The sequence below is a fragment of the Urocitellus parryii genome, chromosome 2 (genome assembly GCF_045843805.1).
Source record: "Urocitellus parryii isolate mUroPar1 chromosome 2, mUroPar1.hap1, whole genome shotgun sequence".
In the NCBI taxonomy this organism is placed as follows: Eukaryota; Metazoa; Chordata; class Mammalia; order Rodentia; family Sciuridae; genus Urocitellus; species Urocitellus parryii.
Window position 1 is genome coordinate 11,759,991 of NC_135532.1, and position 17,705 is coordinate 11,777,695.

General features: G+C 37.2%; 2 protein-coding genes across 3 annotated transcripts in view; one reads left to right on the top strand and one right to left on the bottom strand.

Moving 5' to 3' along the window:
* Nucleotides 1–17,705, bottom strand: part of Ubac2 (UBA domain containing 2) — a 156,179-nt gene that overhangs the window by 114,988 nt on the left and 23,486 nt on the right. For both annotated transcript variants that reach the window (XM_026399703.2, XM_026399695.2), the window contains 3 exons: nt 15,507–15,634; nt 12,581–12,700; nt 11,150–11,259 (listed from right to left, as the gene is read on the bottom strand). In XM_026399703.2, the coding sequence (XP_026255488.1) occupies nt 11,150–11,259; nt 12,581–12,700; nt 15,507–15,634 (358 nt within the window). The remainder of the gene's footprint in view (nt 1–11,149; nt 11,260–12,580; nt 12,701–15,506; nt 15,635–17,705) is intronic.
* Gpr18 (G protein-coupled receptor 18) lies at nt 1,823–6,365 on the top strand. The gene is made up of 3 exons (XM_026399730.2): nt 1,823–1,894; nt 1,983–2,036; nt 5,336–6,365. The coding sequence occupies exon 3, from the start codon at nt 5,370–5,372 to the stop codon at nt 6,363–6,365; it is 996 nt and encodes a 331-aa protein (XP_026255515.1). The 5' UTR covers nt 1,823–1,894; nt 1,983–2,036; nt 5,336–5,369.

The following is a 17,705-nucleotide window of genomic DNA, read 5'->3' on the forward strand; positions in this document are numbered from 1 at the left end:
GTTGATTTACACAGCACAGGAAGCTAACCAATACTTAATTTCTGAAAATGTGTCACAGGCTATATGAAATAAGAACAGACTAGGTCTACAGACAAGAGGTTGCTATCTGACTGAAATATCACACTCCTGGGTGGCATATGAAACATAACTCCATGGATTAAAAATTGATGAATGTAATTCAGTAACAAAGAGATATCTAGTGAATAAACCAAGGTAGTCACCTCAAGAAGAGTTATGACGGTGCTGGAGGACACTCAACTCCTAAGAAGCCAGGCTGTCCCTGAGTTCTTTGGAAGTCAGTAGCGCTCTCTGGCCCTCATTTTCCTCATTTACACTCATCCACACAAAAACAGCTGCTGTGGTCATCTCCAGGGCCTCTAAAGCCCATTATTCTGGTAGGTTAACAGACCCACAAGTGTTTGTCATCAAAGGCAAGGACTTCAATAACCACTATAAGGTGTAGACTTACTATTATTTTGCGTGAAGGAGAAACACAAATACACTCATACACGCGCGCGCTCTCAAAAAATTAAATTCAAAAAACAAATGTAATTAAGTTCAGATACCCTCTAAAAGTTGACAAATCATGCATATCCAAATACAAAGATAATCAAAATTTTAGAACAACCAATTTTTTTTGTTTTTAAAGAAGAGAGAAAGTTAAAAAAAAAATGAACATAACTAGGCAGGCAATGATTTGCACTGCTCACTTCCCCTTCCGCTGGCTTCCTTCCCCTTCTTAGGTCAAAACACTCCTACTATGTAAATCATCCCACAGCCAACTCCAGAGTCCTCTCTGCTACGACTTGCAGGGAACTTCATGCAAAAGAAACAATTTCTAGACTTCCATGTGACCAAAAGAGATGTGAAGCATCGGGGACCACAAAACAAAGCAAACCCCAGCAGGCAAAATGTGTATGGCACAGCAGAAATGAATGAACGGAGGATCCCATTTTTAACCACTGAGAAATGTCTGAATAGAGCTGGGCTTGGTGGCACACAAGCTGGTATCCCAGCTACTCAGCTGGTCAATTCAAGGCCAGCCTGGACAATTTATCGAGACCCTGTCTTTTTTTTTTTTCTTTAATATATTTACCTTTTGTTGTAGTTGGGCACAATATCTTTATTTTATCTCTTTATTTTTATGTGGTGCTGAGGATCGAACCCAAGGCCTCGCACATGCTACACAAGTGCTCTACCGCTGAGCCACAACCCCAGCCCCGATCCTGTCTTAAAATAAAAAATATAAAGGATATAGATCAGTGGTAAAGCAAGCAACCCAGGGTTCAATCCCCAGTATTGGGGGGGGGGACAATTTAAAAAGTAAAAAGTGGATATCCTATGATTTTAGGAATTTTGTAGTAAAGTGACACTGTTTGGGATACTTGCTAAGTACCCAGGTACTTTTTTAAGCACTTGGGATTTTTATGGATTAGAATCCTCACAATACTATCAGATGCATATTACATCTATTTTAATTGTATAGAAACTAGGAACAAATGCTCAGTGTAGTTAAGTAACTACACAAAGTTGCACAGCTTAGAAAGTAGTTAGACTTGGAATCCGGTTCTGCTCAACTTCAAATCTCCTCCTCTTTCCATAAATGATGCAGACTTTAAACATCAAAGTAAACAGTTAATTGAAAAAAAAATTCCCCTTTTGATAGGACTCTCTTAACACAATGCCATCATTTCAAGAGGAGTTTATGCTAAGTGTGACTTCATAAACAAATCACTTGTGAGAGAAAAAAAACCACATCCAGGATCAAGCTGCAAGCTGCAAAGCCTGTTTCAGAAAGCACTTCCTGAAAGAGACAGAGCAACGATTACAGCTCAGCAGTGCCAACTCCTCCAGCAAGCCGGAGCTACATTCAAAACAGCCTTTAACGCAACAAGTGAGTCTAACACAAAAGAAATACGACGTGTCTGAAATGCACCATTTCCAGACAGGGCTATTTTAACTCACAGACACCTCTTTTTCAGAAGGGGGTACACCGGAAAATGGTCACTTCTAAGACAACGCTTTGATGGAAGAAGGTAAGCAGCATTCCTTTAACTTCATCACAGATCACTATCATAAGTACTGCTTTACTAAGCTCAAAATCACTAACAAAACATTACAGAAACTACGTTGGTGAAGGAAAGGACCTCGAATTCGTTCTGATCTTTCCATATTATTAGTATGACTGGGCACTAATTTTCAATATTACTTTACATTAATGGTAATTTTTCAAATTAAGGAAAACCCTGGCATGATAAGTCATAAATATATTAAAGTGTCTTTGTCACATTGTTTCAATTATATTGATTTATAAGATTATTTATCTTTTTGTTTTGGTACTGGGACTTGAACCCAAGGGCACTCCATTATTGAGCTACATCTGCATTCTTTTTATTTTTATTTTCAGACAGGGTCTAAGTTGCCAAGGCAGTCTTTGAACTTGTGATCCTCTTGCCTCAGCTTCCCAAGTCACTGCCATGAAACCTGCCACCACACCTGGCATGAAATTATTTGTTTAATTAAGAAAAGAAAAACTATAGGTGATCATGAAATATAAAGCTTTCAAAAAGTTGACTTGAAAGCCAATTACTTTTCACAATTTTTCCAAAATTTTCTGTTTGCAGAGCATAGCCTTTAAGACACTTGAGTCACTCATACTTTATCCAAACTGGAGTGAATGAATGAAGACAAATGCAGATGGCAAATGAACTGCATAAAAGCCTCCTGAGCCCAAGGTGGGAAAGGCTCCCTGAGCTGGTTGGTAAATAAGGCATTTATGGAACAAAATTAGGGATGAAGATAGGTAGAGAAGAAAAAAAAAAAGGATGCAAAATTTCATTTACATTACATTTATTACTATTTAAAAATTCTTTGAGGACTGGGGTTGTGGCTCAGTGGTAGAGTGCTCACCTAGCACAAGTAAGGCACTGGCTTCTGTCCTCAGAACCACATAAAAATAAAATAAAGATATTATGTCTATCCACAACTAAAAAACATGTAAAAAATGCCTTTATGTTTAATAAAGTTAGTAAAATTTAAGATTTAAGTTCCCAAGTTCTTCTGGAGATCTAATTTTCCTATGCAGTACTTTTCTCATCTGATAGAAATTAATATTATAATTTAACTGATATTTGGAAATTTTATTACAGGGTTTTAAATTTATAAAATTTTATTCCAAAATCATATTCAATCCACATATTTGAGAAACTAATTTAGGAAGTTGCAAATGAAGGAGGAAGAGGAAGGGAAAGAGAAAGAGAGGGAAGGAGGGAAGAAAGCAAATTTGCATCTTGTATCTTGTGCACAGCAACCTCAAAAGCTGTTCTCAGCAGCCCATGATACCACTGACCACAGGCTGCTAATCTCCCCCATAATTCTCACTAAAGAGGGAGTCAGGGCTGAATTAGAGACAAGCCACTCTACAAAGTGACATTTTTGAAGGAAACTTCATACACCTCCATATTTCAAAAAGATGCCTCAAAGTTCCATCTCTTTGTAGTGAGACTATTTTTAAAATCTCTTAGTGGCTGTATCATGGTGAGGAGTTTTACTCTGAGGTTCAATGATATTTGCAATCACAACTAAACTCTTTCCATTTGAAATGAACACTTTTTGGTGATTGGAATTTATTACTTTTGACATACGCATCAAGTTACTGATGACTTCTTATCAGTATCCACTTCTCTTAGCTGCTCCTTTTTAAAATTTAATTTGACAAACAGTATTCATGCTTCTATACTTAGGCAGAGGAGGGGTATGAGAGCTGTTCTCCTGACAGGAACATATTTTCAAGACATTCTTCTCTATGCACCACTGAGGCCCCTGAAATCAGCTTTTAGACCTGAGACACACAGTCTGGTAGCTTCACTCTGAGGCACTCCAATGGCCTGGACACAGTCCATCTGTTGCTCTAGGAGCCCAGTTATTTTTCTCTTTTGTTTAATATTTATTTTGTAGTTATTTAGGTGGACACAATATCTTTATTTTTAATGTGGTGCTAAGGACCGAACCCGTGCCTCACACATGCTAGGTGAGTACTCTACCTCTAAGCCACAACCCCAGCCTGAGCTCAGTTCTTGATCTATAGATCATGACACAAAACCACTGTTTCTAGACTGATGATAAATTTAAGAGAATATGAGATAATACTATGAAGAAGTCTTTACCACTTAAGAATAAATAAAAGGTCAGACAGCAACTGCGCAAGTCTTCACTGACAAACTAGAGAACAGCTGCTATGAGTGACCTTACCAAACATTCTTTCCTTCACTCTCCTTCATTGAGCAAGTATTTATTTACTGAAAACCTACTATGAGCTCAATCGGAAATAGGGAAATAGAAGATAAAATAAAGTTTCTGCTCTCTCTTACGTGAGAATTATTGTAATTTTCAATAATCAGTTTTCCAATATACAGTTTTTTTATTTTTTTAGTTATTGATAGATCTTTATTTTATTAATTTATATGTGGTGCTGAGAATAGATCCCAGTGCCTCACACATGCCAGGCAAGTGCGCTACCACTGAGCCACAGTCCCAGCCCCCAACATACATTTTTATATTAAAATTATATTTAATGAATGGCTGGGCATGGTGGTACATGCCTGAAATCATAGGTACTCAGTAAGCTGAGTCAGGAAAGTCACAAGTTTGAGATCAGTCTGGGAAACTTAGCAGATCCTGTCTCAAAATTTTTAAAAAATGGCTGGAGATGTAGCTCAGTAGTAGAGTGTTTCAGGTTTAATCCCCAGTACACACCCCCCCGCAAAAAAAAAATTGTGTTTGAGTAAAAGTGTACTATTTTGACATTAATAACTTGATTATAAAATATTTAAACAGAACGGTGGTGAGAAAAAGTGGGAAACATTTTATAAGATTCAAAATACAGATTGGCCTTTCCCCAATAAATCTAAATCAAGAATGCTTATTAGAGAGGAATAATAACAGTTACCTGATTTCATACTATAGGGAGAAAAAATCATAAAGGAAAGCTTGCTTTTTGAGGCAGAAGACAGGTAAGCAGGGATAGTGGAATAAATGGATCCCCAACTGCATTGAGACCCTCTGAGCCATGTTCATGGGTTAGTATATAATAAGGGCTTGGGTAAGGCTTGGGGTTAGAGCATTTACCCGAATTTAATCCCCAGCCCTGAAAAAAATGAGTTCACCACAGCTGTAATCTCTAGGGAATGCATTCCTTAATAAATGCTGAGACTCACATATTAAATTTACAAAATAAAATACTCTCAAAACGAGACAGCCAAGCTGAGTGTGAGAATGTTAGCATCTATTTTCCAACCAAAGGATTTATTCCTAATTTTTTCAACTATTTTTACAGCCTCTAAGTATCATGCCTACCAACAAGCTATAAGATGACTACCCCAAGCAATCAAGACCAACCCATCCCTTCTAATAGCTCACACCCAGACGAATACAAAATCGCGGCTCTTGTCTTCTACAGCTGTATATTCCTGGTTGGATTATTTGTTAATGTTACTGCCTTATGGGTTTTCAGTTGTACCACCAAGAAGAGAACTACTGTAACCATCTATATGATGAATGTGGCACTACTGGACTTAATATTTATAATGAGTCTACCCTTCCGAATGTTCTACTATGCAAAAGGTGAATGGCCATTTGGAGAGTACTTCTGCCACATTCTCGGGGTTCTTGTAGTGTTTTACCCAAGCGCTGCTCTCTGGCTTCTTGCTTTTATCAGTGCCGACAGATACATGGCCATCGTACAGCCGAAATATGCCAAAGAACTTAAAAAAACATGCAAGGCCTTGCTTGCCTGTGTAGGAGTGTGGATAATGACCCTGACAACCACTGTCCCTCTGCTGCTCCTCTACGAAGACCCAGATAAAGCCTCCTCCCCTGCCACCTGCCTAAAGATCTCTGACATCATTCACTTCAAAGCTGTCAATGTGCTGAACTTCACTCGACTGATATTCTTCTTCCTGATCCCTGTGTTCATCATGATTGGGTGCTACTTGGTCATCATTCACAGTCTCCTCCATGGCAAGACATCTAAGCTGAAACCCAAGGTCAAGGAGAAGTCCATAAGAATCATCATCACGCTCCTGGTGCAGGTGCTCATCTGCTTCCTGCCCTTCCACATCTGCTTTGCCTTCCTGATGCTGGGTGGGGAAGAGAACAGCTACAGCCCATGGGGAGCCTTCACCACCTTCCTCATGAACCTCAGCACGTGTCTGGATATGATCCTCTACTACATTGTTTCCAAACAATTTCAGGCTCGGGTCATTAGCGTCATGCTGTACCGCAATTACCTCCGGAGTGTGCGTAGAAAAAGCTTCCGATCTGGGAGTTTACGGTCACTTAGCAATGTGAATAGTGAAATGTTATAAATGACGTGAATTTTCTTCAATCTCTTTAAAATTCATTTTTCTTTAAAATTCATTTTCCTAACTACTCTAGGACCAATGGATATTCTACATAATATTATCAAGCCCCCTCTCTGCTAAAAGAAAAGAAAAAAACTTTAAGAACTCTTTTGTGCAATCTTATTATGGCAATACAATTACACATTCTAATTTTTTATTTTCAAACTTGTATAAAACATTTTTGTGAATTATTGGGGAAAAAACACCCACACTGGCATTTCACAGTCAAGCCTTATCTACACAGATAATAAATATTTTTTAATTATTTGGAATTTAATTCTGTGAATCATGAGGAAAAAAATTCAACCACTGATCAAAGCAATTGGGTACACTATTTTCAATCCAGATGCACCTCTCGTGTCTAATCTCAGGACCCTGAGGTATAAATTAAATATTTCTACACAAACAACTATGTGCAACACATCATCACTTGCTGCAGAGCAAACTTATGGTGGCAAGCAGCAGATGCGCCTGGGAAGGTCACCCCTATCAGCCACGCTCCTACTCTGAATTTGGTTTCTTTTAGAGATAAGACTAGTCAAAAACTTTCTAAACTAGATAAAAACTTTCTGAGAGCATACATGCACCCAATCCCACATAAAACTAATGATGAAAACTTAACCTGAGATCCCTTTCTGCCCAATAACAAGGACACGAGGTGTTTCTGTGTGAAAGCCATTCTCTGATGACAAAAAAATCAACAAAGTGAAAACGTTAAGCCATGGTTGTCACAATAAACTTATAGGTAATCTAAAATAGTTAATGAAAATTTATTTAGCATGGTAAGTACTTTTTTTTTTTTTTTTTTTTTTGGTACTGGGGATTGGATCCAGCGGCCCTTAACTACTGAGCCACATCCTCAGCCCAGCCCTTTTTATTTTTTTATTTTGAGACAGGTTTTTGCTAAGTTGCTTAGGGCCTCGCTAAATTGCTGAGGCTGGCTTTGAACTTGTGATACTTCTGCCTCAGCTTCCTGAGCGACTAGATTATAGGCTAGGACCATGTATACAGTGTAATTACACACATTTAAACACAGTATGTAGGGGCTGGGGATGTGGCTCAAGTGGTAGCGCGCTCGCCTGGCATGCGTGCGGCCCGGGTTCGATCCTCAGCACCACATACAAACAACGATGTTGTGTCTGCCGAGAAATGGAAAATAAATATAAAAAAATTAAAAAAAAAAAAAACACAGTATGTAAAAATTCAAAATTCCACTATTCTAGAGGGGTTTGATTCTGGAAAACAATGTTACATCCACATGAAAACACTAACAATTAAAAAACAGTAAGCATGTAAGGACAGATGTGTGGCCAGCATGGGTTACTAGACATAGCTTATAAGAAAAGTTACACATAAGTTATGTCTTTTCCTATAAGCTAGGTCTAGTGATAGAGCTTCTTTAGTTTGCGAACAACAGTTATATTTCCTGAATTGAAATAACAGTCATGAGCATCTATCATGTGTCAGGTACAATTTCTATGCAAAGCACAAGATAGACAGGTCTATATAGAGTTCAGTGACTTTATCCTATAGTCTGACTAGTGCTCACTATAATCAAGATTACCCTTTCAATGTTACTGAGTGTAAGGAAGTTAACACATAAAGTAAAACCTAGTTCTCCCTCCAACAACTAGTAGGTAGCGTAGAAGATACAGACAATGACAAAATATACTATGATATAATAACATTAAGATAATAAATGTAATAAATACTAATAAGAATATTAATACATTTGTTATAATACACCTAAAAGGGCAATTAATCTTACCAAAGAAAGCCAGGTAGGCATAAGACTACAAATACTGTACACAATATGTTAAGAAAGATAAATGACTGATGGGGGAGAGGCCTGACAGAGATGGTGGTCCTAAAGAAAAGGAAAACCAAACATGCTGCAAGGAACTCAGTAAGAGTTTGCTTAATTCTCTCTACTCCCTGTGAAGAACAGAGTGCCTCCAACTGACCCATGATAGCCCTTTATAAACAGCTCAGAAAGGGAACTTGAAAGAAGCCACCTGCTTAAGATTTTTCACACAACCCATCAGTGGCACAGATGGAATCTCGAACCTGTGATGGCAAAGCCCATGCCATTCCTGCTACTCCAGTTGCCCTGATGGCATCCTGGAGGAGCATGAACTTTGTTCTGAAGGAAACAGAGCTTTAAAGGTTTTAAAGACGAGGTCTAGCACTGTCAAGCCCATATTTTAGAAACACAACTTGTGACTGCTCCGTATGAGAAGGTTTGAAATTGACAGGGGGCTAGTTAGAGATTTTCTGTAAAAACTCAGGCAAGAAAAGAGTTTAGACTGGTATTATGTACAAATAAGAGAAACAGAAAAAAGGGGAAGAATGAGTGTGCTACTGAGGACTCTGGATTACATGCACTTGGAGCTCCGTCCCATTGAGGGGAAAGGGAAAGACTCCCAGCTTGGAAGACTGAATACATGGAAAGCCAGTAATTAAAGTAAGGACAGCAGGAGGAGGGGACAATGGGGGAGAGAAAGGAGACTCAAAGGAAGGAGAGTTTCAGAACATGAGGAGTTTTCTTTGAGTCTAGAAGTCACTAGGAAATAAGACTCTGACAGATCAGGAAAGTAGTGCACCCTGGAAACGGAGGGCTGGAAAACAAACAGGCTGAAGTCCTGGCAGTGGGTGAAACAGTCCAAAGAAGCCTCAGGGAGTGAGCTGGAGAAGAGCCACAGATGGTAACTAGGAGCAGGTGGTTGGTTTCACAAACTGAAGAGAGTTGTTAAAAAGCATTTAAAGTGCTACTAAAAGGCCAAACAGGATGACCAATGGCTTCAGAAATCAGGTGGTTTCTTGGGACTTTATAAGTTTTAATAGCAGTGAGATTAAGAAAGAAGTAAGTAGGGCTGGGGATGTGGCTCAAGCGGTAGCGCGCTTGTCTGGCATGCGTGCGACCCGGGTTCGATCCTCAAGCACCACATACCAACAAAGATGTTGTGTCCGCCGAGAACTAAAAAAATAAATATTAAAAACTCAAAAAAAAAAAAAAAAGAAGTAAGTAGAAAGTGAAGAACTGTAGAGAGTGCAGATGGATTTGGCATTGATGGGAAAAGAAAAAGATGTTATAATGCAAATGTAAGGCACGTTGACTTAAAGAGTAGTTTCCTCTCTTGAATTTTTGAAGCTTTGCCATTACCAATAAAAGATATTTTTACAAAATCCAAAGTTTATTTATTAATGATTTACTTTTCATTACTTTATATAATGTTCTGTGACTTGAAAGAGAAGAATTAGCATTCACACTGTTTTTCAAAGGGGATACTATCATTTTTTAATATATTCACAGTTGGAACTCTCAGTACAGATTTAAATAGTTCTCTCTTAAGAGTAAAGAAAATTCCCACCAACTTTAAAATTGAATCAGACTTTTCATAATAAACTAAATGAATATGAAGGTTCTACTGTCACCCAACTGCATGTGTAGTAGAAAAAAAAAATGTCCTCAGACAAGGGGAAAATGTAAGAGAATTAATAACTGTGTTGTTCTTCATCCCCAAGACACACACACACACACACACACACACACACACACACACACACACGACACACATATGTCCTTCCAAAATTCAGTAGGCTTCACAGAAAAACAAAAAGAATTGGCCTGGGTGAGAAACACCTGGGGAGAACGGCAGACTCAGCTTGGCTGGCTCTTTCCTGAGTTAACCTGGACACCATCCCGAGAGGACTCTGGGTTCACAGGGGCAGAACAACAAACTTCTCAGACTGATTCCAACACAACCCGTGGCACTCAACAAGAACTACATGATCATCATCACACAGAACTCAGTCCATCTCCTCTTAAATATTATTCAGAACTAAACATCATTAAAACAGCTATAGGTCAATATTCATGGATATTCATGCCAACAATTATGTAAATCCCATGAGGGGAAACTACACTGTAAAAACCAACAATATAAGTGTGAAAGCCACTGGAACACTAATTACATTTGACAATAGGGATCCAAAGTGGATTTGAATCCAGATATGTGCAGTGGCCTGATCATTCTCAAACTCGATATTTAAAAGTAAAACAAGACACAGAATTTATACATCCAGTATCTGTCTTTCAAACCATCTCATCTTTCAAATCCAGTCTCCTATACTTAATTAAGTGATGCTTTAAGACAACTTATATGTGCTATCAACTCTACTCCTAGCAACTAGTAACTGTATACAGTAAAACACAGTTTTCATTTTTGAAAAATCCACATAATGTGGAAGCCTCTACACACTGAGTCAGGTTGGTCACTGCAGGCTGGGCACAAATTGTGATCTATGTACTTACTTTGTTTTATCTTTGGTGAAAGTATTCAAAGAATATCAGCCTAAAGAGATTTCTTTAGAAACTTAACTTTCTACAAATTTGTTTCCTAATCTAAATAAATTTTCTACTTTTGGGTTTATTTAATGTATAAAATTACAAAGATAAAAAATTATAAAAATACAAAACAAATTCCATCTTCAGAATTTGAATAGCAAATTCATTAAAAATTCTCTAAAACACAGAATGTCAGAGTTCAAAAGAAGAGTTAATAAATATAAAACTGTTTCAAGAACATGGTGAATAGATACATATACTCTGGATTTACTTTTACATATAAAATTAATTTTACTATATTTAAAGTTTTAAAATATTCACTCAGTGACTTTCATGAACAATAATGCTTTCCGTAGGATTTAAGAGTTCTAAATTAAGCCAATCTCTAAGAACTACTTACAATCCAGAAGGCAAATTACTGGCCACAGTGATACCAAATGAATACTGCATAGCTTCAACAAGGAGAAAGTCAAACAAGGCTGACAAAATCCAGCAACCTAGCAAAAAGGACTAAAAAATAAAACAGGAAAGAACATTAGAGAAGGTACCTAAAAATAAATTAACATTTATTTAGTTAGAATCAGCTCTAACAGATTAATATACATATGTATGTATATTTTAAAAATATTCTTACTACAACAAACTTTACATATATATGTAATAATATAATCAGAATATACTGATTAATACATGTATATATTATATTCTTTAAATATTTTTTATTACAGCAGACTTTTTAAAACTGGACAGTAAAACCATATTGTTCAAATGCATTAACTTCCCTATTTCTAAATATGTTGAAAAATGATATTTAGAGCAAGACATATTTTTAATAGAGAACACAAAAACCATTAAGAATAGAAGTGACGATGCTGGGCACAGTGGCACATGCCTATCTCAGCAACTTGGGAACCTAAGGCAGGAGAATCATAAGCTCAAGACTTCAGCACCTGAATGAGTACCTGAGTAATTTAGCAAAAACTTGTCTCAAAAAATTAATAAAAAGGCTGCTCAGGAGGCTGAGGCAGGAGGACTGCAGTTCAAAGTCAGTCTCAGCAACTTAGTGAGGCCCTAAGCAACTTAGCAAGACCCTGTCTCAAAACAAAATATTTTTTAAAAAGGGCTAAGGATGTGGCTCTGGGGTTGAGTGCCCCTGGGTTCAATCTCTGGTACCAAAAATTTTAAAAATAAAAATAAATTAAGCCAGGCACTGTGGCACATGCCTGTAATCCCAGTGGCTGAGAAGGCTAAGGCAGGAGGATTTCAAGATCAAAGCCAGCCTCAGCAATTTAGCAAGGCCCTAAGTAACTCAGTGAGACCCTCTCTCTAAATAAAACACAAAATAGGGCTGGAGATATTGTTCAGTGGTCAAGTGCCGCTGAGTTTACTCTCCAGTACCCCAAAAAATAAATGAATAAATAAATACAAATTTTAAAAGGGCAATAATAAAAATTTAAAAAGGGCTAGGGATTTGGCTCAGTGGTAAAGGGCCCCTCCAGTATCAAATAAATAAATAAATTTTAAAAAAGAATACAAGTGATTAAAATTTTATTAAAGCAAAATCCTAGTTAAAATTATTACCTGCTCACACCTAATATTGTCTATTATCATTACTATCATCATCATTTTATTATGCTATTGTCTTAAATTTACATTTTTTCTTTGGTTAATGTCTGTGCCCCAAATCAGATACAGGATCATGTACTTAAAAAGACAATTGTAAATAATAAACCAAGTTTAACAAAATAAAACCTATTTAAAACAAGGGAAAAAAGAAAACAAAATGTTTTTCTAGAACCTAAGTAGCAAAGGCAAAATGCATAAAACTTACTGCAAATTTTCTGCTTCCATATCTTCTTTCAAATATCCTAAAATTATAAATAAGCAGACTACTGCAGAAAGTATCTTTTAAATCAAGGCAAATTACTCTTCCACATATCAACCTCCAAATCTAGATAGGGATTTAAAAAAAGAACAATGAATAAAAGTAAAATTTATCTGGGTCTCTGGCTTAGCAAATTTATTATTTACTTTACAGTGCTCGTTTGTATACACTACTTTAAGCAAAATCATGATGCATTACAAAAGAAAAAGTAAGTGTGTGTAACTTTAATAAATGAGTTCAATTCTGTGATACTCAAAATTCCAACAGCACAAAGGGTACTTAAGGGGAATTTTTTTTTGTTTGCTTACTAATAAGAAAATGTATTTGAATTAAGACAACAGAAGACTTCCTGTAATAAAATTTAGGACTGTGTTTAAATAAGATTTTTAAAAATTATATATATGAGCTGAAATGAAAGGCTAACTAATGTTCATTTTAAGCTACTAAATAAAATAAAGTGGCAGATTACAATTTAGGTATAAACTTGAAATATAAATTTCTGAGCTTAATTTTGCCAACCCAACTACTTCATAGCAACTATTTACAAAGAAATTTGTCAGAACTGCTAAATATTAGTAGGTTTGGAAATACCAGTTTTTTAAAATCAACTTCTGGTTGGGTGAAAAACATTTAAGGAAATATATTTAAAAAGAGCTACACAAATATCTATTTTGAATATTAAACATTTTCCAGATTTTTAAAGATAATCCTAATGACATTTGAAAACATTCTGATCTTTTTTTCCCCTTCACAATTACTTTTCAAGATAGGTAAAACAAATTTACCCTATCTTTTCTTTGAATTTTTATTGTGGTAAAATAGACATAAAATTTACCGTTGTAAAGTGTATAATTCAATGGAGTTAAGAACATTCATAATATTGTACAACAATCACCATTATCCATTTCCAGAATGCTTTCAATATCCCAGACAGAAATGCAGCATCTATTAAACATTAATCCCCTGTTCTCCCACCATCACCCCCTGATAACTTCTGTTGCACTTTCTGTCTACAAATTTGCCTATTTTGGATACCTCATTTAATTGTAATCTTACAGTATTTGTCCTTTTGTGTCTGACTTAATTGCTTCATTTTGCATAATGTCTTCAAGGTTTATGTTAAAACATGAATTAGAATCTCATTCTTTTTTATTGCTGAATAAAATTCCATTCTCTGTACATACCACATCTTCCTTATTCATTTTTCTGTTGATGGCATTGGCTTGTTTCCACCTTGGCTACTGTGAATAAGGCTGCCATAAACATTGGTAATATTATCCCTATTTTAAGATCAAGAAGAAGAGGCACAGAGGAGGTATTTTACTTTCTAAAGCCATATAACGTCTTCTCTTGCCAACTGAAATAACAACAACACAATGAGAAAACTAACTACATCAACTGTCAGAACAGTTCGCCTCTGTCTCTTCTCCAAGCAAGACACCAGGCATCTCTGTCAACAGTGTACTCCAAAATCTTAGGGCACTGAACTAGCTCATGGAAGTCCCTGAGAGTTCATTTCACCAGGTGTAAGTCTACATCTGAGTTCAAGGAGATAAGTCACCACGAGGAGGCAGGAATGACCACCACAGGCACAAACACATCACAAAAGGCATTTCCTAACTCATTCTTTTCTCCCTCCGAAACTTCATGATTGCACTAGAATCACTGAAACTTTAGGCCAGCATACACTACCACCCATAAGATCAAATCAGACAGTGTTATACAGAGGGCTTCAGAAACTGTCAAGTACTTTACAGATGTAAAATAATGATGACATCATCTCTGCCAAACAGCAAATTCAAAGACCATGACAGAAACTCCAATCCTCTCTCCCCACATTTAACACTGTAGAGAAAGTAGTGTACTCAAGTCCTGAGAGCCATGAGGAGAATCTAGGGATTAAAGAAATTAAAGACCTAAAGGAAAACAAAAGAGTATCCTCAGCCTCAAATGCCAAAATCTGGGAGATTCAGAACCTACAAATAAAGCCTTTTATCAACTGCCCCTCAGGACTCCTCCTATCCAAGCCTGTGTAGTCTCCAGCACCTCCTGCTGCACGGTTCTCCTGAGGGTCTGAAGTCCGTATGGCTTCCTGAGGCAAAAGCCCCTTCTCTCTCTACTACTAATTCATAAGTCAATCATTCTTCCAGACCAAACTGAAAATACAATGAATTTTATAATTCAAAAAAATACTTTTTCATTATAATCTGCTTTGCTTGAGAGTATCAATAAATATAACTAGAAAATGAACCAAGTATTAACCAAAGGAAGCAGGTTATACAGCACAATGTGTACCAACACTCCAACTCAGACAAGAAATGGACGCCAACATTTTCAATGAGCTCAGTACATAAATCTTGATAGTCACAGAGTCCTGCTCTTCTAGAAAACAAAAACTCACAACAATTTCCCTATTTGGTTTAACTAAAATCATAAAAATAATCATGAATTCGCAATGTGCTGCAGCTGAAACACATCTAATCAAATATTCAAACTCAAGCAAATTTTGGAAAATGTTGAATATCCTGACATATACACAAATATGTGTGTGTGTGTATAATATAAACATTGTTTTAAAAATACCCTTAAAATTATAAATTGCCTTCCCACAAGTGAAAAGTTTCATTGAAACAAATGTGTCCTGCAAAAGGAAATAATGCAACTTTTTCATTATAATCTGCTTTGCTTGAGAGTATCAATAAATATAACTGGAAAATGAACTTATTAATGGAATATTAATAATAAATAATATTTCTTACAAATTTGGGGGCTTTAAAGTACTAATAAATAGAAAGAAAAGACAAACACGGAAGGGAAAAAAAAAAAAACCCTTCTCTCAGCCAGAGGCTAGAGGGCGATGAACAGCACTCACCTGGAAGTCGTTCTTGACTGCCTGGAGGTCATACACAAAGAACTTCTGACAGTGAGGCAGTAGGAGGGCCAGCAGAAGGGACAGGGCACTGGGGACCAGCAAAAGACTCTTAGACAGAGGTGCCTTGTCTGGGGAAAAAGAAATCACATTCAGGATGATTGCTTCTAAGATTTTAAAAACCATGTAGATCTAGAGCAAGAGAAGTCAATCTTCTGAATCAGAATGAAGACAAGTCCAAAAACTTTGATATTTAGTTCTTATTAAAACATCCACCTGCAGAAGGAAGTGACTAAAGGCCACTGGAAAACAAGAAGAATTCACTGGAGGGGCTTCACTCTCAGTTGGCTTTTATCTGAGACTGAAACAAGTCAACAGCCAGCTACCTCCACAGAACACTTTCAGAAATCTGGTACTGAAGTGAAAAGAAATGCACTGTTTCCACCAGGTCAATCAGGAGACTCACATACAAAGACATTTGTTTTCAAAAAAGTAGAAAGAGGTTACAGTGTTAACACTGCTGATTATAGTGGCTTCCTGAGTTTTGCACTGTGAATACAAGACTCAAGCTGATTTTCTAAGAGAGCCTGTGTCACTTTTCCTTATCCTAAAAGCAGTCTGAGTTTGTGATAATTTGTTATAACAACAATGGGAGACTAAAACAGTGACTGTGAATTTAAAAGGGAGAGAGAGACTAAGATACCCCAGAAGAAATAATGCTAGGGAAAAAAAAAAATCTTCCTATTAAAGACTCTTAAGAGATATTTCATGACACTAAAAACAGATTAAAATACTAGAAACTCAGCCAAATCAAAAGGTAATGGCAATTCACAAGATATAAATAAATAAATCATAGATTATGCAAGAAGGCAGCCAACTCTGTTCAAACTACTCGATATATTTCTTACAAAGAAAATACTTATTCTCAATGTCAAATATTTTTAACAAGTTACAAGGCACTAGATATTAGTTTTACTATTTCTCATTTCTCTATATGTTCTAAGAAATTTTTAAAGTTTAAAAAGACATTATTTCAATAATTTTTTTAAAGGTCATGAAACTATCTAAATTTTTCCCACTATTATTAAAATAGCTTTGCCTGGTTTCAGCCTATGGTCATTTTCATGGTCCCATACTACCCCCTGGGCGAGAACTGAGTGCATGCATGCATATGGATCTTCTTCCTAAAACATCACTTCAACATCGTCACTTTTCTGCTAGCTCCAAGACAGGATGACAAGCCCCTGAACTTATTCCCCAGACTTCACATTCTGGGCCCACCTGCATGACCTCTATTGGTGGGTCTGTGGAACCTTTACTGGAACCAAACTACCCATCTCACTACCTCCTGAACACAAGAGGTTTCTGTTTCAGTGCTTTTGGAAAATTTTCTCTGGATTTAACATCTCAAATACTATCCACACCTTCCCAGCACAAATGCTCCCTTACATGCAGCCTTCAGATTACAGCTACGTCTCTACTTTCCTCCACCTTCCTCCACTGCCTGGTGAACCATTACAGCCTAAAGTACTTTTGCATTCTGCCTTCCCACTTGGTTCCATGTAGTTTGCCTCCCCAACTGCTTTCAAGAGTCCTGAAGGGAGACCACACACCTTCCCCTTCTCCCATCTGCCAGAAGAACCACACCTTCCCCTTCTCCCATCCCTGGCCCAGAAGAAATGCATATCACCCACAGGTGAGACCACAGAAGTATCACTCATGGGGACACTCTCAGATTCTGTCAGCACACTTTAAACTTATTCATAAGAAATTCCCTGGGGGTGGATTTACAGTTACAGTTGACACTGTGTGGTTCCTGCTTGTTTCAGAATAGCCCAACTGTTTCCTCTCTGGCAAGGTCCTGCACACTTCTAAACTGGAGCTACGAGAAAGGGGCTGCACTTTCTCTTCATTAAGGCACCATGGGTCTAAAATTTCACAAGGCATACAGGAGGGCACCATGGCCAAGTGCATGACAACCAAAACTGTACTGTGTACAACGGGAGCCTCAGTTTCCTCACCTGCCAAAAGAGAACCTGCCTCAAAATAGCCACAAGAGAAAATGAAAGAATAAATAAATAGTGGTCAAGTGGCTCCCACCAACCACGCCACAGCAGCACCCCAGGAGAGCAGGTTGCCCTCCCTGGGGAGGCTCCTCCTCATTCTGACAGAGAGGGAGCAGGGCTGCTGCAGGCGCACCTG